This window comes from Lucilia cuprina, chromosome 3 (assembly GCF_022045245.1).
Source record: "Lucilia cuprina isolate Lc7/37 chromosome 3, ASM2204524v1, whole genome shotgun sequence".
NCBI classification, from domain to species: domain Eukaryota; kingdom Metazoa; phylum Arthropoda; class Insecta; order Diptera; family Calliphoridae; genus Lucilia; species Lucilia cuprina.
In genome coordinates, this window is record NC_060951.1 from 41126686 (window position 1) to 41151333 (window position 24648).

The 24648-nt window shown below is 29.5% G+C and overlaps 1 protein-coding gene across 1 annotated transcript; it reads right to left on the reverse strand.

Annotated features, from left to right (window-relative positions):
- Positions 1-363: 363 nt before the first annotated feature.
- Positions 364-9419, reverse strand: LOC111679441 (homeobox protein B-H1). The gene is made up of 3 exons (XM_023441020.2): positions 8414-9419; positions 2630-2858; positions 364-1075 (listed from the first exon to the last, which is right to left on the reverse strand). The coding sequence occupies exons 1-3, from the start codon at positions 9144-9146 to the stop codon at positions 487-489; spliced, it is 1551 nt and encodes a 516-aa protein (XP_023296788.1). The 5' UTR covers positions 9147-9419; the 3' UTR covers positions 364-486.
- Between the last annotated feature and the right edge of the window lie 15229 nt (positions 9420-24648).

Below are 24648 nucleotides of genomic sequence, written 5' to 3' on the forward strand. Positions count from 1 at the left end.
AACACAAATTTTATTATTTTCTTTTTCTTTCAGATTATTAATTTTGAAAACAATTCACACAGTAATAATATACAATTTCAATTTAATTATTATTCAATTATACATATCTTTATCACTTATAATTCAAATAATACATGCTAAATAAAAAGTTAAACAACTCATAAATATGATTTATTTGTATAATATCATTTTTACTAAACTACAAAATTTCTTTATACACTTAAATACAAAAATAAAAATAATAATTAATAATGAGAATATTATTAAATATGGAGAGAAAAAAACAATAAGAATTAAGTAACAAAATACATTTAATACAATCAATATTGAGACTTTCATTTTAAGTAATTTTTATATTATTAAACTTTATCTTAATTAGTTGTTTTACTAAAAATGTTTATTTTTAATAATCTTAATAATTCCTTTAATCTCTTGTTTATTTTTTTAAATTTGTTTTTAATAAATAATTAATTTGTTGTTTTAACTTCAAACTTGTATATGATCTTCATCATCAGACTGGGCTTGTGAAGAGCTGTCTACTGAACGTCCGGGTGGACTACCGGGATTTAAAGTAGGACTGGGAGATCGGGTATCGGGACGTTGTATAGGTGATGATTCTGCTAGAGGAGTAGGTGAGGGGGTGGTAGCTATGGGTTTAATTACACCCAAAGGGGTGCTAGCTGTGGGGCCGCCATTGGCTGCCGTGGGGGAAGTAGCTTGAGCCCCTGTGGCCGTTTGATAGTAACTGCTTAGGGAGGATAAAGAACTAGAAGCGGTTAGATGTGAGAAGGGGGCGGCAGCTGCCGCTACTGGTAGACCAGCTAAATGTGTCATATTTGGCACTCCAGCATATAGACTATAGGGTAAAGGTTTCTGCATAGCAGCTGCTGCAGCAGCCTGTCTATAATACAAATCAATTGAGGAAGCAGGTGGACCACCATGGCCAGGTTGGGCTCCGGGATAGGGCCAAGCTCCTATATAGGGTGAACCACCATACAAACGTTGGAAGGCAGCAAAGTTGCCAGCTTCAGCTAAAAGCTCTAGGCCAACAGCAGTTTGACGTTTCCATTTTGTTCTAAAAGAAAAGAAACAAAGATCAAATTTATTAGTTTTTTATATATAATTAAAAAAATTATTAAAACTACAAGTTTATTGCCATTTAACCGTTATTTAATATTAGATTGCACCATTAAGCCTACTTTTAGGCGCCAACTTAATAAAAACACTTTTTTTCTAACATTAACTATTAAATAGCTTAAATTAAAAGAAATTATCTAAAGATTTTTTTCTTTTTATAATTTTTCTCCATAAAACTATGGCTGCGGGCCAAACATTTTCCATGAACAATTTTCTAACTGAGCAACTTTTAAAATTCCTAGAACATTTAATTTTTTTCCCTGGCTAAAGAAACGAGAATTGCGTTAACAAAACAAATTAACGTAAATTTTTGTTAACAAATAATTTTGTAATTTATTTATTTGTATGTATAAGTTTTTCTGCACTAGTGCTGATGTTTTCACAGCTCAGTGTTTGTAGTAGTAAGTTGGCAAATAAATAAATAAAAAAGTGCCACACGCACTTCTTTTTTTCTAACTAGCTGCTGCAGCATACGGTTGCAAGTTTTTTTGTTTTTTGCTGCAGCAGTTGCAGGCTACGTTAACTATTTGCGTTACAAAATGTTTTATGGTTGGATATAATAATGAATGTGTTTTTTGTTTTAAGCAGAATACTACTATTGCTACTCGCTGCTGCTGCTGCAATAGTGTCCAGTATTTTGCTACTTGTGGCAATTAAAATACAATACAAGTTTTTCTTCAAATACTCATTGCGTTTATTAATAAATTCTACAAAATTCCATGAAATTTTCAAATGACTGCTTAAACATTTATGTCTGTAAACTGGACTTGTTGTTTGGCTAGAGAGTTTGAGTATTGTCTGGCTGCTTTAAAGTGCCAATGCTTATATGTAAGAGGACTTATGTGTGTGTCTGTTTTTGTGTTTTGGAAAAGTAGCTCCCGGTTAAAAACATTATTTTGCATTAACGTATAACACATACGTTTTTTTAACAAAATAATTTATGACTTTTGTATTAAGAAATATTTATCTTTCTCTCTCTTGGAGATTTGGGTAATTTACAGATGTTTGTAAAATGCAAAAATGTCAATGCATAAATGAAATCATGAAATGTTTTACATTTTTTATGAGTCAGAGGTGTTGAATGTTGTATATAGATCAGTTCTTGTTATGTTCAATTTTTTTTTTTTTTTGGTTCAGTTCTAGTACTGTTCTAGTTCTGTTCTAGTTCTGTTCTAGTTCTGTTCTAGTTCTGTTCTAGTTCTGTTCTAGTTCTGTTCTAGTTCTGTTCTAGTTCTAGTTCTGTTCTAGTTCTAGTTCTGTTCTAGTTCTGTTCTAGTTCTGTTCTAGTTCTGTTCTAGTTCTGTTCTAGTTCTGTTCTAGTTCTGTTCTAGTTCTGTTCTAGTTCTGTCCTAGTTCTGTTCTAGTTCTATTCTAGTTCTGTTCTAGTTCAGTTCTAGTTCTGTTCTAGTTTTGTTTGAGTTCTGTTCTAGTTTTTAATTAATATTTCTAATAATAATTTTAACAAGTATTTTTAACAAGTAATTTCTCTTACCTTCTATTTTGATACCAAGTCTTAACTTGACAATCACTCAAATCCAATTTGTGAGCCAACTCTTGACGCTCCTGGACACTTAAATATTTTTGTCGTTCAAAAGATTTCTCCAATGTCTGTAACTGATGATCGGTAAAGGCAGTACGAGCTTTGCGCTGCTTTTTACTCAAGCCACTCATATCATTGGTGGAGCCGCTCTTAATGCTATTGCCATCGTCATCTTTGCCGCCTAAAAAAAAAAAACAAAAGAAAACGCACAAAAAAGGGCGGAGATTAGTAAAAAATATATAAAAACAAATTATTGACTTAACTATAGACAAAAAACATTAAATTAACATAAACTTGTAAAACTAAAAAAAAACTACATGAACCTTGTTCCCCAAAAAAAAACACAAAACAAAAGACTTAAAACAGAAACTTGTTTTAGTTTAATTTCTTTCAAATTTGCTTTTGTCTTAATGTTAATTTTCTTTCTTTATTTTAATTGTCTTGTGTATGTTAAGCGTAATTTAATTTTAATTATTTTTAGCTTTAATTTGATTTTTTTTATTTATTTTCAATGATTTATTAATCATTAAATGTTAACTTTTTAACATTTTTATTTGAAACCAAATTTGCATATTATTTTTATAAGTGTAACTGTCTAGCTGTCTGGCTTGGTTGGATATTAACAAATTGCAAAATCTTAGACTTATTTGCTTATTTAATAATTCTATTTGTGTTAGTTTTTTTGAAACGTTAATTGTTTGTTATCTTAAGAATGTTTGTTATTTACTTTGAGTTTTTTTTGTGACTTAGAGTATTAATAAAAATTTAAAATTATTATTAATAATAATATGAATTATTAAATACAAAATAATATAAAGGCGGCATTTTTAATGCTTTGTTTAATGAGTTATTAATTGCGAATTGGACAGAGATTTGAAAGTTTGTGATAAAAAAAATATTAAAATTAAAGCTAAACAAATGCTAATCTACAGGATGATAAGAGGGGGATTTAATAGATTAGCATTATATTTAAATGAATTTATCTAATAAAACATTTGATATTCTAATAAATTGGATTAATTTTAGGTTTTGGACATTATAAGCCGCTAAAAAACCAAATTATTTAAGAACTGCATTAGCATATTTATTAATAAATTATATTTTCTGTTTTGCAGGTAATCTGTTATTATGGATTTGGTATGTAATTTTTTTAATATAAATTTTTATTTAAAATTGTATTCCAAAAGATATAACTAAACTCTAGCATATAAATCATAAAAGAAGTTATTATTTTAAATTTTTAATTGTGTTCTTTTAAACCTCCTTTTTCATAACCTCTGCTACTTTCTCTAGACCTGGAGGTCATTTGTCCAAAATATGTAATTTATGTTCTTAAAAGCCTAAATTGCTACAATATGATTACTTTTAATAAAATCAAAATGTAGCTAAATAAACAAAAGCCATGAATGAATCGAAACAACAACTCCCCCTCAACTAATAGAAATAAACGTTGTATTTAATTTTCAAAAAATAGACAAAAACATTAAAAAACCATTATTCTTTTTAGACTGCTATTTAGATTGTTGTTTTTTGCCAAAAAAAAACTTCTCAGCAAAATTTATGTAAATTTAGCAAATATTTAGTTATTTTCTTTTCTACCTTTTTACACACACATACACACACATAAAGGCGAAAATAATCGCCATTTCCGTTAAATGAAAAGTAAATTTAGCAAAATTTGTGTGTTCTTTTTACCATCAAGCGTTTTTAAAATACTATTACAAAATCAAATTAAATTTCATTTGAAAGGAAATATTATGTGAAATTATTTCTGGAAATAGTACTTAAAGCTTTTTAAAAGTTTTAATGTGTTATTAGCAATCAAATGCGGACAATGAATTAAAGTTTTGTTTAAATTTAATTTTTATTTTTCAAATTAAGCACGAAAATTTGGTTTCTGAAGAGCCCTATACTAAAGCTTTTTAGGTTAAAAAGATTTTTATGGCAAAAGCATTTGGGTTACAAAGGAATTTTTCTTACTTTTCGGTATATACACAGTTGAAAATAAGAGCTTTTTTTGGAAAAAGTTTGGAAAGCTTTTATCTGCATATGAATTATAACATACATTTACAAATTTGAAGTTTTTTTACAAAAGCTTTTTAGCGCTTTAAGTGCAATAGCTTTTTTGCTACGAAATTTAAATAAAGCTATTTTTACTATGCATAAAGTAGTTATTAAAAGTATACAAGTTTTTTTTGAAAGCTTAGTTTGCTTTAACTTTAGTTTACACATAAAATCTTACAAACTTTCAGTTATAAATGGTTTTTTATACAAAAATTTTTTAGCTGTAAAAGCTCTTTAGATTTAAAAAATATCTTAAATTTAAAAAAATTAAGCGAAGGAGATAAGCTAAGCTTTTAATTGAAAACATAAGCTGTCAAAAAGCTCTAATTTTCTAACAGGTTTGTGAAAAGTTTTTTTTTGGAAAATAATTTTTCCGTTGATTTTCTTAAAAAAGCTTTTTTTGGCAGAAAAGCTTTTCTCGAAGAATGAAATTTGCCGATATTTATTAATATTAAAAAAATTCGTTATTCTTTTTTTTAAAGCTTTTCTCGAAAAATGAATATTTGACGATTTTTAATATTTTTTCTTGTAGTCATTTTTGGAAAAAGTTCCTTTAAAGCATTTGAAATAAAAAGCTTATTGAATTTAAAAGCTTAACAGTTAATATATATTTGCAAAATTTAAGCAAATGCGAAATATTTGTTTATGAAAAAGCTTTTTTGATTATTTTTTATTTAAAAGCTTTAAAACATTTTAAATAAAAAGCTTAATGAATTGAAAAGTTTAAAAATTTATATATTTATTTGAAAAATTTAAACAAATTCGAAATATTTCTTTATAAAAAGCTTTTTTGATTGTTTTTTATTTAAAAGCTTTATGTTAATTTTTTTAATTATATCTAGAGTTCAAAAGAAATGGTTTATATAAACAAAAATTTTTTGATTATTTTTTATTTAAAAGCTTTATGTTAATTTTTTTAATTATATCTAGAGTTCAAAAGAAATGGTTTATATAAATTGATCAATGTAACTTTTAACTTTAAAATCAAAAAGCTTTATATAATCAAAAGTTCAAGCTTTTTAACCTTAGGTAAACATGTTAAATTTATTTTAGTTTAATGGCCATGAGAAATTTAATAAAAATCACTATATATTTCTAAAGCTCTTCAAAACTTTATAATTACATTATTATTAGTATTTCCAACGGTACAGAGTTGCTTTCTTAAAAATTCCATTAAATCTCATAATAAATTGCATATTTTTCTAATTAAATACCTTTAATCTTAATCTTCTAAACTTCATTTAAAAGCTTTTATCAAAAGATAATCTTCACTTCCTTAAAACAATTATTCTAGACAAGAGGCATGATTGAAAACATTTAGACATTTTATGCTGAAAAAAATCGCTGATTGCGCTTCTTACGAAAAACTAAACAAACCGTGAAAATGCAATTTTATTCAACTTGCAACTATAACTACAAAAACATATTGTTGTTGCTATTTTATAAAACATTAAATTGAAATTACACATTTTTTTTTTGTTCCTGCTTTTAACTAAAGTAAAAAAAATACATTTATACATATGTATGTATAAAGTTAAGAAGGAAAAACACTGCAAAAAAAATCTATTACAAAGCACACTTTTACAGACAACATAGAAAGAAAGACTGTTAATATGTGTATTAATGTAATGTTCAAATATTTAAGTATTTTTTATTTTTATTTTTTGCAAATTTGTTGTTGTCTTGTTGTCTATTTTTTCCATTTATTATTTACATGGTTTAGTGATTTTTAAATTTCCTAACAAAATTCTCCATATTACTTTTTTAAACAAAGTTTGTTTTTTAGTTAGAATCGTTATTCTTTTTCGGAGTGTGTTTTTAGTTTAAACAATTTATGTTGTATATTTTAGTAAATTGTTTTTTTTGCAGATTTTTTTTTAAATTCATTGTGGTAATGTTGCTAAATTGATTGTTTTGTTCTTTATTTATACATATGCATGTGTATTGTATAAAAAAAAAACAAAAGACTTAAGCGACAAAATTTATGTAATTTTCAAAAAAGGGGAATTTGGTATAAATTGTTTAGTTTTATTCCTTTTTTCTTTGTTTATATAAACTGGAGGGGTTTAAATAATTTATTGTACGTTAGATGTTAACATGAATATGTTAAGTTAATAACTAAGAACAGTGGGAGATTTTTGTGAAAATATGTGGTAAAGTTTTGTTTACAAATGAATAATACAGTGCTTTGCTTAAGGGAAAAATATAAAAAATATGACTTTTCAGTGAAAAAATGGGTTAGAGGCTTTTTTTAAACATACAAATGTTCTTTTGTCAATAAAAATATGTTATTTTTTATTACTTCTTTATGAAATGAACTTAAAACAGCTTTGTTTTAAGAAAGATATATTTAGTTTTTATGAAAAAGTTTATCTTTAAATACGTTTAAGTTTGAAATACATAGTTAAGACAAAAAGCGTGTTTAAAGCTTTTTGGCTTTTTAAAGCTATTTTGTGGAACACTTTTTTTCAAAAGGTCAAAGGACGTGTATTAAATTGGTATTTTGTTTTTTTTTTCTTACTAATGCTATATCTTTCCACATTTGCAGAGTGTTATTGATTCGATGAACATATTTATCGTTAGTTAGTAAGTTTGAAAGATTTATAGATCAAATCTCAAGAAATACACCTAGGCCTCTATAGGGCGACTTGTAAGCTTCTTAAACTGTTCCTCAGGTGGGAATGGAAACCACCACTTTTTGTATACCAGACTAGGCTACACAAATAACAATTTAAAAAATATAACTATAAGCCCGACGGCAAATCACATTCTCAACAAAATATGTATTTTTGGTTTTTCATTAAATTTAACAAAAATTTCCAGTGTTGGACCAGTAGGTAACCGATCTGAATCTCAATACACATCACTTTGGCATTAAAATGAAAGCAAATGCTTTACTTAGAGTCCAGTTATTTTCTTCTCTCCAGAAATTAACGCTTTTTTCTCAAGTCCAAGATCAGTTTGCAGCTTAAGAAGAATTAGCCTAAAAATATGCAACCAATTGAACTCATATCCTACAAACTTAAGAAGCCAATGTTAACTATAGAACTCGTTCATAACACTAATACAGTTTTTCGACTCGAAGTGTAGACAGTTTTGATAACATGCGTTTGGCAAAAATTATGCAATATAAATTAATTTTCTTTAAAAAAAATATTTACTTATTTTATTAGAAATGTTCATGAAATTATATGAAAGTACATTTTGTAAAATTCGACCATAAAGCAAGAATTAAAAAGCAAAATTTGTAAGTTAATGCACTGTTCTTTAAAATGGTTTTAGGTTGACGCCTTAAAGTATGCAACATTTTTTATATTCTAATTATAACAAAAATTATGCAATAGCAATTTGATTTCTTATTGCACAAACAATAAAAAATATTGCTTCTCAGCATTTTACTTTTCAAAATCAAGAATTGAGCTATAGGTTTGATTAAAAGATTTCATTCTATTTATAAAAATCACAATTAGAAATTTTTTAAATTTCTATACATTTCTAAGACTTCTTAAAATGTCGTTTTAAATTTCCCATAAAACCTACATTTAAAATCTCTAGCCATAAACCATTAGTTTTATTAATATCCCTCTTTCCTTCCTAAACCTATCTACCAACGACGTCTGCACATAACCTCACAACCCCTTCCCTCCCATATAAAAATAAAGCTCACCTCACCATTACTACAAACGCTGTTATCATCCAAATGACCACCACCACCTCCACCGCTGCCATTATCACTGTCACAATCATCATTGTCCTGGTAATCACTGCTATCATCCAAATCAACACCATGATTACGCTCAACAGCGGCAGCACGTGCTGCTGCTGCAGCATTAGCGGCATTGGCATAATGTTGTTGCATTGCGGCTGCATACTGAGCCACATTTAAACCATTCGAACCGATTTGTGTGGCACCGACGGGAAAATGCATTTTATGATGAGGGGCAGGTGTATGATGATGAGGTATTCCAGAGCCATTTTGATGATGAGCCAAAGGATGTGGAGAATGCCCCAAAGGTATTGAAGGATGATGATGTGCAGGATGTTGTTGTTGTTGCTGCTGGAGATGTTGCTGTTGAAGTTGTTGAAGATGATGGTGATGTTGCTGTTGGGCATGCTGTAATTGCTGTTGCTGCTGCTGTTGGGATTGTTGATGTTGTGGAGAATTTGAAGGTGATTGTTCCTCATTGTTGTTGTTATTAATATTTTGTTGCTGCTGTTTGTAGAAAGCGGCTGCTGCATTGGCCGCCTCAACAGCTGCAGCGGCCGCTGCACTACCCGCTAAAATGTCATTAATCATAAAACGTGAACGATTCGGTTTCATATTGGACATTTTTTGATGTTCGGTATTCGTTAAGGAAGGTTGTAATATGGTCATTGAATCTTTCATTTCCACAACACTTTTCATAAAACTTTTTTGCTCACACTTTTTTCTTTTTGGTAACACAAAAACGCTTTTTATTTCTTTAATAGAAAAATGTGTTTAAAATTTTTGTTAATGAAATTTTTGAATTTCTATTAGATTTTTTTTTTAAATGTGTTTTTTATTTTGTTATAAATTGTTACATTTGTTGTAAACGTTTTTTTTTAATTTTTTCTTAATTTATTTTTTGTGTATATTTTTTATTTCTTTTAACGCGCTTGCTACGTTCACATCCACGTTCAAAACGAAACTAACCGCACCTGCCTAACTTCCCGATACGAAAGTATCTTGTGTAGTTTGATTATTTTTGGTGAGTGTGCCTGATTTTGTGTATGCCGGAGCAGTGTGTGTGTGTGTGATGAATGAGCTGAATATTTGTTGAAATAAAAAAACCAGTAATTGCTCACTTTGTTGTATTTATGAAATAGTGGTAGTTGATTGCCAAGTTAAAAAGGTTTTTTAATTTTGTTGCTGTTGTTGTTCATTGTAACTGTGTGTATTTTTTTTTTCATTTCATATGGTGGTGGTTGTTTTATTGCTTTTGTTTTTATTTCAAACTTGCGCTCTTGAGTTAACCATCTAGCCATCTCTGTCTTTCATAGGCAACTTATTCAAGTAAGATTTTAACATACATCCGCCATATTGGTCTTCCTACTATCACCACTAGCTCGTAGTACCATTACACATACATACACATACATAAACCAAGAAATATGTATCTCTGTCTCTATGCGTACAAGTAGTATTTTATCGTTTTATCACTTTTTCTATCTCTCAGTTAAACATTTCGAGAGCGACCCCTCTTTAAACAACGTTTATTTTTTTTTGTTAGCCTTAAGGTCTCTGGTATTTAGTAGCAATATATTGAACTGTCATGTTTTTTTTTTGTTATATTTTCTTTAAAAACATTAAGTGTTCAATCTTCCTTTTCACCACCTTTAATCTCTCACATACACTCGCATTAAATATGTTTGCTTGTGTGTTTTTTTGTAAGAGTGCCAGAGTGTTTAAACATTTTCTCTACCATTTGATTTTCTAATTGTTTGTTTTGTCAGTTTTATTAGACAATTTTGTAACGGAAGCATTTGTGTTTTTTTGTATAAACAACAAAATGTTAAATTAAGGGGAAGTTTGCATATACTTAGAGGTGAATTTCAATTCACCACTCTCTTTCTTATAGTGTTTTAGTTGCGAGAAGGGGAGTATATTATTACTTAAGTATAAGTGAGCTGTGTTACAGTTAGTTTTGTTTTCTTTTTATAGCATGTTGTCTGCTTAAGTTGTTTTTTTTTTTTTTGAGTTGAAATTGTCGTTTTTTTTTGAAGGGGCTGTTGACAGCCATTTTTCAAAATGTTGTTATTGAGAAATTATACTTGTGCAAAAGCGTTTTTTTGCTGCTTCAAATTGTGAAATGTTTTTGAAAATTGTCTGTTCGTTTTATATTTTGTTGAATACTGCTATTAGGGTTTTTAATTAAATAATTTATTTTTATGCAAGTTTTTCTTAGTAAAATTGACAAATTAAATTATAATTTTATTTGTTTCGAAAACTTACAATTCTATGTGGAATTACTAAACTTTTCAAAATGGTCAATTATAGTCCGATACTTATAATTTTTGTAAGATTTGGTTAAAAGATTCCGCTAAATTTTTTTAAAACTAATTTCGTCAATCTATTATTAAAAAACTTATGGAGTAAAAGTAATTTTTGAAGACGCGCTTATAAGTATGTAGACTAGGATAAAATATGGACCGATTTTACATATTTTTAATATCAATATTATTAAAAAAATTAAGCTTCTAGCCTTATTATGTTTTTAAAAAATGTATACAGACGGATTGACGGACAAAGCTAGACAAAATTACTTTCATACTTTCGTAGGTCTATCGTGTGAAATAAACGGGATGACATTATTCCTCTATTTCATACTTTGTAAAAGTTTTTGTCACATTTGTGGCATTTTTGATTCTTCTACGCAGTTAAAGAATAGTATTCTAAAGTCGGATTTGAAATATGTTCAGCAGTTTTCGGTCTATCAAAAAATGTCGCACAAAATCGTTGTGCGACATCCGCAGATATGCAGATGAAGGAGTTGAAATTTTAACAAAATAATTACACCAATATTAGTGATAATCCAAAAGCTTTTATTAATGGTATGTTGTCACAGTTTCAAAAATATTGCATGTTTTAAACAATTCCCACCAATTGGTGCATATTAATGTACTAAACACGAGTAAAAATAAAACATATTTTTTTTTTTTGAAATGATTCTCAGTTTCTTATCACAGATTTAAAATTCTGACCTCAGTGTATTTTTTAAAAATAAAATATTTTAGATTAGAATTCGAAATGGGTCTTAAAAATTCTGCAATTTTGAGCTGATTACGCCAAAATTAATTCTAAAAACTTTGTAGAATATTGTTGGTCTACAATATAATTATTAGTAGGTTGGAAAGGAATATTATTTCCGTTTTTTACCGAAATGGGTGTTAAAATTGTCGTAATTTTAAGCTTACACAGAAAAATCTTTAAAAAAATGGCATTTTGTTTAGTACATTTCAGATTTTTTTTTACAATTTTTTGAAATTTATGTGCCCCTAATAATACAATAAAATTCGTTTTTCGAACCAGAAATACACTTACAAAAATTTAAAATATTTTTCTCATAATAAGCTGAAAATTGAGGAACTTTTGATACCCAATTCGAAAAAATTGCAGAACATTTTTTTGAACATATTATACTGAGATCCAAATTTTCAATCGCAGATAAGGAACTGAAGATTTTTTCAAAAAAAAAAAATGTTTTGTTAATTTTCTTGTATTTAGTACATTAAAACGCATTATTTTATAGGTATTCCTCCTAAAAAAGTCTAGAAATTTAAGAAACATTACTAAATAAAAAATAGAGCGGAGTAAACTTTATTTGACAAGATGAGAACGTACTTGGCTAAATAAGAGAAGAATCAAACTTGATTCGACTAGAGGAGTATAAAAACTTGATTAGACTTGATAGGACTAGATTTGAATTAACTAGAACAAAGTAGAAAACATTTGACTAGAGTAGATCAACTTGTTTCGATGAATCAAATTGATTCGACTAGAGTAGTATCAACTTGCATTGAGTAGAGAGTACCCAACTTAATTTTACTAGAGTGGAATTTTAATCATTTAAATTTATTCAGTCTGAAATTTATCTATTCGGACTAGAATAAGTCCCTTTATGTTTGAATAATGTTGGGGAGTATTACAAACATATTTGCAAAGAGAATTTAGGTAGTTTGTTGTGAAAAAAGTTTCAAACGACTACCACGAGCCGTAAAAAACATTGCACAAAAAGGATACAGTTAGGATAATACACGTTGTCCCACATCTGTTTAAAAAATATATCATTTGCGTAGTATTTTCGATAACCGTGTTATCAGCGATATTGATAAAGGCTTTTTATTTTAAGACCCATGCTATACGAATAACCCAAGAGTGGCCCATACAGTTGTAAGGGAATATAGCAAAGTGCTGTAAGTGCTTTTAACTGGGCATTTATTAAGAAGATGTAATGCCCCAGCTAAAGAACTCTACACAAGATCAGATTAAATAAGACTAGCGTACAAAGCTGCCCTACTCCAGAAGAATCATATAACAATCATTTTCCTAGCACATGCTGTTTTTTTTTGAGTACGAAATCGGTCCGATATTTTGACTTGTAATTCTGCGCTTGCGTTCAGATGCAATTGATGAATTTAGAATAAGCAAAGTAGACCAATAAGGATGAAACACTGAAGCTATTAAGTTTGTGGCATGTAAAGCAACCAAAGAAATCATATACATAGATCCGCTCACATCATAGACAAAGGAATCGTTAAAATTTAAACTGGAATATTTTATACTCTTAATTGCAACTAAGGTTACTCGTTAATAGCTGAAAGTAAAATTGTGTCTTATCTTACTTTTGCAACTAAGCAAACTGTAGATCCAAGTAAAGCACATGTCTTTTAGTAAAAATATTCTATTTGTTTATCAATTGGAACTCAAGGGATTACATCCTTTATATCTGAAAATAAAATGGCGTCTTATTTCTCTTTGGCAACTAAGCAGATAGTAGATCCAAGCATATTTGAGGTCTTTCTTATAAATTCTTATTCAAATTGTAAATTTTTCTAACATTTCTTTTACGATTTCCAATGAAAAAAAAAAAAAAACATATCATTCAAAAAGTTTTTTGATAATTACATTACATTGACTTAAAAATAAATTAAACTAAATACAACTAAGCTCCCTTGCTGTTCTCATGACCCAACAGATGGTTCTTCAATTAATATTCTTTAATTATCCAATGAAAGTGCAAAAAATATCAACCACAAAATTACCAATAAAATTCGAAATACGAAAACGGAAGTAAAATTTCAAATGTTACGCTTTTTAACAGAAAATACAGCAACAACTAGAATAATTATTACAAAAAAACGAAATTAGATCAATAATAATTTGTCCGCAATATGTCTTAAAATGAAACGCGGCAAGACATCTAAACAATTTGATTGATTTCTTAACGCTATGGCGGAAAGAGTACAATTCTAAAGGCTCTTCAATAAGGATAATGATGATTGAAGCAGACACATAGACACACACACACACACACACTCAAATAGTGGGTTTGTTTAAACAATTGTCTGCTTGATCAAGAAAAGTAATTTTCTAATTACGACTACAATTGTGTGGTTTCAGGTTAAATGAACCTAAAAGCAAAGAAATGAAAATTCTACCACAAATGCAAACAACAATAATAACTCTAGTCTAATACGATCATTGTAAATGAGCATGCGCGCCCACTGTGATCATGAAATTAATGTCGGCTTTCTAAAGGTTTTACATGTTTAATTTGACAGGAGAAACGAGTAAATAGAAAAACAAATGCGAATGTGAACGATTAAAAAAGGAGCATCAACAATTTGAACAGAAAAAAAAACAAGAGGAAAATATATGTCTGTCTGTCTTTCATTGTGCAAATGAAAAAAATGGAAGGGTGCCTCTGTTAACCTTTATTAGTTACAAATGAGGTGCTTCTCCATCTGTTTTTGTTTCTTTTGTTTGTTATCATGTTCAATTATTGGAAATATTTGTTATTTAAATAGAAATTTTAGTTTAAAATTTATTTGTGGTTTCGTAGTATTTTTAGTGTGTTTGCGGTTGAATTGTATATATAATTGCAAATAATTGTAATTATCCTTTAAATGCTAGAGAGAAGACAACAGCAATATTGTGTATAAGAACCAAAAATTTGCCAACATAGTTTAAGAATATCAAGTACTTTGAATACAAAAAGCCCATAGTTTGTGGCATGCAGCCGCTTAGGAAATTTAGAGTGTGTGTGTGTTCGTCTAGTGCACACGTGTTAAAATTGTTTTGCAAATGCCATTCATTTAAAACATTGCAACAAAAATACCAACTATAATATTGTTTGTGGTTTCATCATTTCCTTCATGGACACTTACATTGCATGCAATTGAAGTATTGTAGTATTGCGCTTACACATTGTCTGAACTTTAAATCAACAAAACTCTCACAGTTGGGTGTCTTTCGGATGGCAACCATGAAGCGAGCGACTTTCTAATATTTATAATATTTCTTAAACTTTATATAGGATGAAATTTTAATTAAGGAATATTGATTTGAATAAAGGAAAATTAACATGATTAAACTAGGGGATCAACTTGATGCGCCCAGATGAGAATTAAAATGATCAGGCTAGAAGGTTAACTTGATTCGACTAGTTAAGAATCGAACTTGTTTCGACTAGAGGAGAATTAAACTTGATTCGACTAGTGGAGAGTCAAACTTGATTCGAATAGACGAAAATCAAACTCGATTTGAATCGAAAAATAAACTTGATTAGACTTAATGAGAATCAACATGATCACTTGATTCGACTAGTTAAGGATCAAACTTTTTTCGACTTTCGACAAACTTGATTTGACTAATGAAGAATCAAACTTAATTCGATTAGAGGTGAATTAATCTTGATACGATTAGTAAAGAGTCAAACTTGATTCGACTAGCGGAGAGTTAAACTTGATTCGAATAAATATGATCAGATAAGAAGATCAACTTGATTCGACTAGTTAAGGATCAAACTTGTTTCGACTAGAGGAGAATCAAACTTGATATGACTAGAAGAGAATCAAACTTAATTCGATTAGAGCAGAATTAAACTTAATTCGACTAGTGAAGAATTAAACTCGATTCGACTAGCGGAGTGTCAAACTTGATGCGACTAGACGAAAATCAAACATGATTCGAATAAAGAAAAATGAATTTGATTCAACCAGAAAAGAATAAACTTGATTCGACAAGAATAGATTTAATTTGATTAGACTAGGATCAACTTGATTCGATTAGACTAGGATCAACTTTATTCGATTAGACTAGGATCAACTTGATTCGACTAGAGTAGAATCGACTAGAGAATAATCAATTGAGTTCGACTAGTGGATAATCAAAATTGATTCGACTAGAAAAGAATCAATTTGATTCAACAAGAAAAGAATCAACTTGATTGGAAACGATTAGAATCAACTTAATTAGACTAGAGTCAATCCAATTCGACTAGATTAGAATAAAATATGTATTCAACTAGAGTACAATAAACTTGATTCGACTAGAAATGATTATATTTTGTTCAACCAGAAAAGATTCTGTTTAATTCAACTGGAAAAGAATCAACTAGATTCGACTAAAGAGAAGTCAAACTTGATTCGACTCGAGAAGAATTAACGTGATTTGACTTATGCGGAATCAACTTTATTAGTATAGGATGTAATCACTTTGATTCGTTTAGAGAGTAATCAACAAGAGTCGTCAAGAGAGTAATCAATTTGAATCGATAACAGGATAATCAAAATCATTTGACTAGAGTAGAATGAACATGGATCGTCAAGGGAATTCAACACGATTCGACTACAGTAGAATCAACACAATTTGATTAAAAGATAATCAACTTGATTCGACTGTAGGAGAATCAACTTCCTTTTACTTGAAAAAGAAACAACTTGAAAAAACCCCATATTAAGATGGTTTTAGGTAGAATCGCAAACCCTTAAAAAGTTATCTGTTTTATGTCTAAACCAACAAATAGATTTATGAAATGTAAATGATTAAACTCTTCATAAATATTTATTCACTCATTATTTTCTAGCTGTTTCCTTCACTTATATAATGTCATTTTATCTATGTATCTTTATATTTATCTACATGTTTATTTATCTATCAAATCAAATGTTGTTGTTATTCTTTTGCGATAATTGCCATGTTAATGCCACATTTGCGATTTTTTTGTTCAACTCTGATTTCAATTTAGTGGAATAAAATCAGTAACGACACCAACAACATTTAGTTGAATAAAAGAAATTTATTGATTTCTATCGTAAATTTCATGTTTACAACATCCGTAACACATTTTTCCTTATCTTATTCTCACTCTCTCGCTGGTTTTTTTTCGCACAATACAAGATTTGGTTTTTCATTATTAGTTTTTTTTTTAATTTTGTTGCCTTAAATCAGTTTCATATTCTTGCTGTTTTTGTTTTTCTTTTAAGTTGTATGTGTGTTTTTATTTTTAGTTTCTGTTGTTTTTGTTATCATTGTTTGTCTGTAGTCTGCAATTAAATTTGAATAAGTGTTGGCCACCTTTAATCATAGTTGATTACTGCAGTTTTATTATTTGTATTTTTTGTTGTTGCCTTAACCAACAGATTGAAAATAATATATTTTATCTTTGTTTTAAGTGATAAGAGAGTGAGTGTAAGCGTTTTAATTTACTATGCTTTTAATGTATAGTGACGTAGAAAAGTGTGTGACGTGGTTCGAATAGAATATAATCAACTTGATTCGACTAAAAGAGAATCAACTTGATTCGACTACAATAGAATTAATTTGATTCGACTGGAAAATAATCGCCTAGATTCGGCTAGAGCAGAATCATCTTGATTCACCTAAAATAGAATCAATTTGTTTCTGCTAAAGTAGAATTAACTTGATTTGACTAGATGCGATTACACTTCATTCGACTAGATAAGATTCGACCAGAACATAATCAACTAGATTCGACTAGACGAAAATCCACTGGACTTGATTAGAAAAGAATCAACTTAATTCGACTAGAACAAAATCAACTTGATTCGTCTAAAATAGAAGCAACTTGATTCGACTAAAAGAGAATGAACTTGATTCGACTAGAATAAAATCAACTTGGTTCGACTAGATGAGATTGAACTTGAATCGACTTGATGATAAGCAAATAGATTCGACTAGAATATAATCAACAAGATTCGACTAAAACAGAATCACCTTGATTCGACTTGACGAAAATCAACTTAATTTGACTAGAACATAATCGCCTTAATTCGACTAGACGAAAATCAACTTAATTCGACTAGAACAGAATCATTTGGTTTCAGCTAAAATAGAATCAATTTTATTCGGCTAAAGTAGAATTTACTTGATTCGACTAGAATAGAATCATCTTGATTCGACTAGATGAGATTCAACTTCATTCTACTAGATAAGATTCAAAGAGATTCGACTAGACGAAAATCAACTTGATTTGACTAGAAGAGAATCAACTTAATTCGACTAGAATAGAATCAACTTGATTCGTCTAAAATAGAAACAACATGATTCGACTAAAAAGTAATTACTTTTATTCGACTAGAATCAACTTGGTTCGACTAGTTGAGATTGAACTTGATTCGACTATTCAAAGAGATTCGACTAAAATATAATGAACTAGATTCGACTAAAACAGAATCACCTTGATTCGACTTGACGACTTAATTCGACTAGAACAGAATCATCTTGATTCAGCTAAAATTGAATTAACTTGATTCGACTAGAATAGAATCAACTTTATTCGACTAGATAAGATTCAACTTCATTCGACTAGATGACATACAAAGAGATTCGACTAGAACATAATCAACTAGATTCGACTACTTGAAAATCAACTTGATTTGACTAGAAGAGCAGCATCTTAATTCCATCTCATATTCTAATCTAGAATAATCAACTTTGTTCATATTGAGTCCAATTTATTTGACAAGAATATCAGCATCTTAATTCTTCCGGTAATTGAACCTATGCGTCCGAACATTATCATACCTGAATAATGGTGATCCGACCAGCATGAACTATATCAAGTTAATGTTAATTCTTAGGGCAAAAGGTAGTCCTGTACCATTTTTCTTAAAATATCCTTGATTCTCTGAAAATCCCTGTCCTCTACACCTTGCATTTTTATATAAATGTTCTATTTATTGATAAATTTTTCTAGATCTTTAATTAAAATACATTTTGCTGTCAACAATTTCATGCAAAATACAGAGTATTAGTTAAATTACACCACAACTAAATGACACGAAATGAAATGTTCTTCCTAAATAGAACCCAAAAGACCAACAATGAAAAACATTTATAAGCATGCAAGGTGGTAAACCAAAAAAAAAGGATCAAATGAATTTTCAAATACAAACAACTTCTACATACACTTCAAAATGATTAAGGCTTATTACACTTCTAAGGACTATGTTATGAAGGTGGTGGCATTTGCATGGTAATGTTGGTAGCGTTGGTGGTGGTGGTGGTGGTAGTGTGTGAATTATTTTATATGAATTTGATTGCCAGCGATTATAGCGATTAAGTGGAACAAGGTAACAAACAATAACAACCAAAAATTATATAAAAGTAATATGAAAAGAAAATTACATAAAAATGTTTTCTTGTTGTTTTTTTCCTTACTACTTGAATATATTTCAGACAAATTTCCGAATGTATTTAAAAACATTTTACGTATAAATCAACTAAATAGACCAAAACAATGAAATACGTTTTTGTACTAAATTTAAAAGGTCTGTCTTGCCGTTCAGGAGGTAAAGAAAATTTCACATTTTAATAAAATGGCATGTCGTTTAAGTTGAGTGGCAAATGTTTCAAATGAAAATTAATCATAATTATGCAAATATATATATTTTTTTCTCTTACCCTTCGTACTCTTGTTAGTGAAATATGAAATGAAATGTTGGAACATTTATTAAGGATTTTGGAGGGTGAGTGTTGGTAAAAACTTTAATATATTACAACAAAATATGTGTAGGCAGTTTGCACAATTTTCCACCTTTTGGCCCGTAAATAAATAAAACATGTTATTTTCTTCTTAGGCTTAAATACTACAGGGATTTTGTATTTAAATTAAGGATTTCAAATAATTTGCAACACTTTCTATGAACTACTTACCAATCGACTTCATGGAAGTTGTTATGGATATTAGGGTTTTGGATACTTCTTATATGCAAGTCCCGATATCCAGAAATTTAGGTATATAGTCTAATGCTAGTAGCGGAATAGTAGCTAGAGCTCTGACCGAAATACATTCCTCCTGAATGTCCTGATTAATTGGATATTGTAAAACTAATAAAGATTTAACTAATGTTTATGGACAATCCTGCAATTGTAGGGTATAAAAAAGTCCTTTAGTATTTCACTTTCACAAAAATTGCCTTATTTTAATCTGCCCTATCCCATTTATTATATTAAACCTTATGCCTTACTTTCATTTTATATATAAGTAATTTCTTTAAATAAGTCATTAAAATCAAGTCTTTCCTTAAGCTTTAAAATAAAATTTCCAACAAATTTAAAGGATTATTACATATTTATTTCTCCTGTCAAGGTGTTTAAAAGCTCTATCCATTTTTTTCTCTAAAACCATACTCGACATAAATATCTTACTGTTTGCCTTACATTTCGTTTCATTTTAATACATATTTTTTTTTGTTTTTTTTTGTTCGAAGTCAACCATTTAAATTTACATTTTATCACACGCCATTTGGCTTGATTAGCTTCAGGAGTTTAGTTAAGATTGGCTCGTTTTACAACATTGAAGTGTAAAAAGTGCTAAATTTCACGCAACTTCAAATTTGTTTGGAAATTGTTACAAACAAATGCCGTTTAGCTTAACAGTAAAAACTGAATTTTAATCTTGAATGTTCAAATGATTAGCATACGAGTAGTTAAGTTTTGCTTATACTCGTTCACTTGTTTACATATAGAAAATTCAAAGAAACATGCAAAAACACGCATACCTTTTGATAAAAAAAGAAATATAAACCAAAATGAATTATGTATTCGTAACAATTTTGTAAGTACAGTGCAATTAAATGGTTTTTTTTTTATATTTTTGTTTTTAAATTGTCAGGAATTTTGTAAAAAGGAGTTGACAACTGAGGTCTTTATGAGAATGGGGAAAATGTTTAACTTCTTTTGTAGAAAGGAAGATGATTGAGTAATGGAATTGCAGTTATTAAAAATCATTCGCCTCTAGAAGACATACACATGCTCTCTTTCCATTTTGTTTGAGTAAAGTATGAATTACAAATAATCACCACTTCTTTCTAAAGAAATTTGTTCTTTTTGAAAAAGGAACAAACAGCATCAATCGCAATTGCTTACACCAAGCTTGCTTACGAAAGCATTTTTCATAAAATATCTCCATATATTTAGTTTAAATAAAGTATTTTCATTGTATATTGCAAAGTAGGGATCAGAGTTACGATCGCTCTAGTTTAACTAAAGACTGATCTTGTGAGATAACATCCTATACATTCACATCCCGGATTACGACGAAAAGAATGTTGAACTTACATACCGATCACTGCTGACCCGATCTATAAGAGTCAAAATGTTCGATCCTCACGGGCCAAATCGATTGACATCGTCTGAAGACGGTTCACCGATCAATTCTGCAACGGTTTAAGCAGAGAATTGCCCGGAGCAACAGTGTTCATGTTTACTAATAGGATTTGATTAGTCCTACGTTAATATTTCAAGTTTCGAAATATTCTGCCCAATTTTCTCTTTATTCAAATATTAATTTATTTCTATTGCGAAATTTTTAAAACTGTCTGCCCGTTAGGGCCCGTTTTTTAGTTAAGATAGGCGTTACGCCCATTTCTATGATTCCGATAATTCTTTTAATAACATGAAATGAGGATAATAGGCTTTATTTTAACAATAAAAAAGTTACATTTCATTTTCAATGCCACGCCCACTATATACTCCGCCCATTTTAATTACTATTAAAGAAAATGCAGTCAACAGTTTTGAATACAGTTGAAATAATCTCTGTTTAAAGATTAAAACATTTGAAGATAATAAATTATAAACATGGACTATTGTAAGAAGTGTCACGCCAACTTTTTTAATTCTGCCCTTTTTTATATTAATTGCGTAAAGTAAAAATTAAATTACTATTGTACTATTTTGGAAGGCGATTTATTCTATATGTTATTTAAAAAATTAATTTTAAAAGAAAATGCCACTCCCACTATTCCGATGCCGCCTATTTTTATTTTTCATAAATATTTTAATTATTGCAATCGTTTGTTGTCAGTTCAATATTTATGGCAATAATCGATATTGAAAAGTCCAAAGTACGTCCATATTAATTCCAAATACACAATCACTCAGTTTACGAAAACCATAATAGAGAAATCAGTGACGAACAGAGTCCATGCTAGACTTCTATTAAGCTGTCCCATTACTACATGTACAGTCTACACATTAGCGCTAAATTCATTTTAGAGTAACCGATCATAAATTCCATCAACATCAAAGTCAATCATTACAGTCATATTTGACAGATAGTGTTTCTAAGCTGAGGAGAACAGATTTCATGCTAACTATAACGCTAGCCGAGTACCACCCTAGCCAAACACTGTTGACCAAGTTCAGGTTGGTTGACCCACCTTGTATGCAATTCTTAAAACTTTAACTTAATTTTTAAGCTTCTCGACCAACGCTTTGGACTTATGAAGTCTAAAAACTGTGATACAGAAAAAGTATTAATATCAATGTTGCAAGACAAGTTGACAATGTTTTTAGGCATTATAATGCCAAGGTTGTTGAGTGCGCGGGAGGTATCCATGGACACACAGCGAACGGACAGACAGACAGACGGACGGACAGACAAATATAGCTCAATCGACTCAGAAAATGATTCTGAGCCGATTGGTTTACTTTAAGGGGATTGAGTGCTACAAACCCTCCTCACTTTAGTGGTTGAGGTATTTTTTTCCTTAACTTGGGTTTAAACTGAAACCACCAGTAACCAGTATAGACCTGAAATACATCTATACAAAATCCTTTGGAATTTTAGCACATTCCAATTGACATAACGCATGGTCCTATGCTTCTATAGGCCATCATTTAAATTCTCAATAAATCCTTCTAATTTTAAACAAATATGTATTTTGAAGTTAATTAATGGTTTCATTTTAATTGTTTTGTCACATATTTCATCAATCACTACAAACACTACTGCTTTCAGCAATTCCAAGAATTACTTAACAAAATCATCAAAGGATTAAAAGGAAAAGAAATCAACAACAAAAAACCTACCGAAACAACAGAAATGGTTAATTCACCTAAAACATCAATCATTTGTTTAGAGAGTAACAGGAATGGCTAAAGTGTTGGCTAAAAGGTCTTTAAGCCTTTTGAATACAACAAAATTAACTTTTGCGTTTATTTTAGTTTCAACATCAATTCATTTAATATATATATTTTTTGGTAACAGGTATAGAATGAATGATTTCTTTTGACATTGTGTTCAAGAAAATTTCTCAAAAAAAGCGGTCAAATAACCAAACAACACACCACCTAGCATTATTAAAAAAAATCTTTCTCTTGAAACTGTCAAGTTTGGAATTCTTAATACAAGTGTGTTTCAAAAATTAAATTCATTCCAAAAAAAAAAAAAAAAAAGATTTTAAGTTAAGTAAAGTGAAACAAACAATCCTTATATGTCAACGCATAAACATCATTTATCATGTGACAAAACACAATTTTACACTTTAAATTAATGAAAATGTCTAAATTTTCAGAAAACAACTTTATCAAGATGTTGAAAATCACTAAATTAAACACACAAACCTACTATATCCACTGTCATATGAAACAAATCAAAAAATCATTGATTAAAATACCAAAATGAAAACAATTTGAACTGGTTAAGCAAAACAAAAAAAAAAAAAAAAAACTCAAATTGGGCAAAACAAGCCAAAAATTAAGAAAAACTTGAGAAAAAAATTATAAAAATATCAAAGTGTTTAATGAAGATTAATGGTAAACAAATCTGTGATAAGATCTCTTTTTTCACAATTTAAAATGTATTAAAACTATAGCTTAAAAATTAATAGTAATTTTATTTTTGTACGTATCTACTCAAGTATTTAAAAAATTTAGTTTCAATTTTGTTTTTATGATTGTATTCGTTATAGTTAAATAATAAATAAATTTTTTGAAATTATTTTCGTAATATTCTCAAATATGTATGAGACAATATTTAGTGATATTACAAAATATTTTGTAACATTTACCAGTTTTGTATAAATTAATTAATTTTGTATAAGTTAATTACATGACTTTCTGGAAGCTAGTGTCATATGAGGCCACATCGTAATGGTGTGGGTAATCGGGTAACATTAGGACTTATATAAAACCGATTTTAAGCATTAACAATAGGTCCTATACTTAGGCCAAGAGAAAATTTTAAATTGCGACCTTTAGCATGTGAACAATATAAACATGGACACTCAGGAAGCGATGTCTCAACGATCGGACAGGAATGTCGAGAGTTTTAACGTGAGCACCAGCCTTGACGGCCTTATCTCACGATGGTCTTTTTCATCCACTGAGTAGACTTGAGAACGGTCTACCATCGCCCCTTTGTTCTTCAATGAAGAACGTAGGTTGCAATTTTTGTACATTGGTTCTGACCGGTCCATGCACAAGTACTTTGCTGGAGCACTCGAGCTTTCTAATCTCTTGATCATTGGATGGCCTCTGTTGATTCGGCAACAGCACCTAGAGACGTAACCGGTAGACCGAATCAATAAGCCGTGGACATTGTTCTTACTCACAGACACACACTGTGGTAATGAACGGAGTAAACTCTGAACATATCTGAACAAGGAAGGAAAATTCAATGGTATCAAATGTATATGATACCTTTCATCCATCATCATTCAACCGGGCAACAGGCCACATGTGGTACCAGATTATGCGGTGCTCTGGTCTGACCTCTGGCAATCTATGCAAGGACTAAGCCAAGCAGTAGACTGTAACCAATTTTTCAGTTCCGGTCAGAATGGAGATATTGGCCACCTCTTTATACCCCGGGGTTGCATTAGCACCAAGGCGGAGGTCTAGCCTAGGTAACATGCCCCCGGGGGTTCAGCGATCAGACAGTTTATGTTTCCGAAATGCAATATAATTGTCCAATATGTCTAGTATACTTTGGTTATTATGTTTCATGGTTCAGCTATATAGCTCTGAAATTCTTTTTGATTCTAGTTACTACTGTTAAACCGCCAGTTTTAGTTTCCTAAAGGCAATATAACCCCACAAGATGTCTAGTTTACATTGGTCATATGAATGTCCT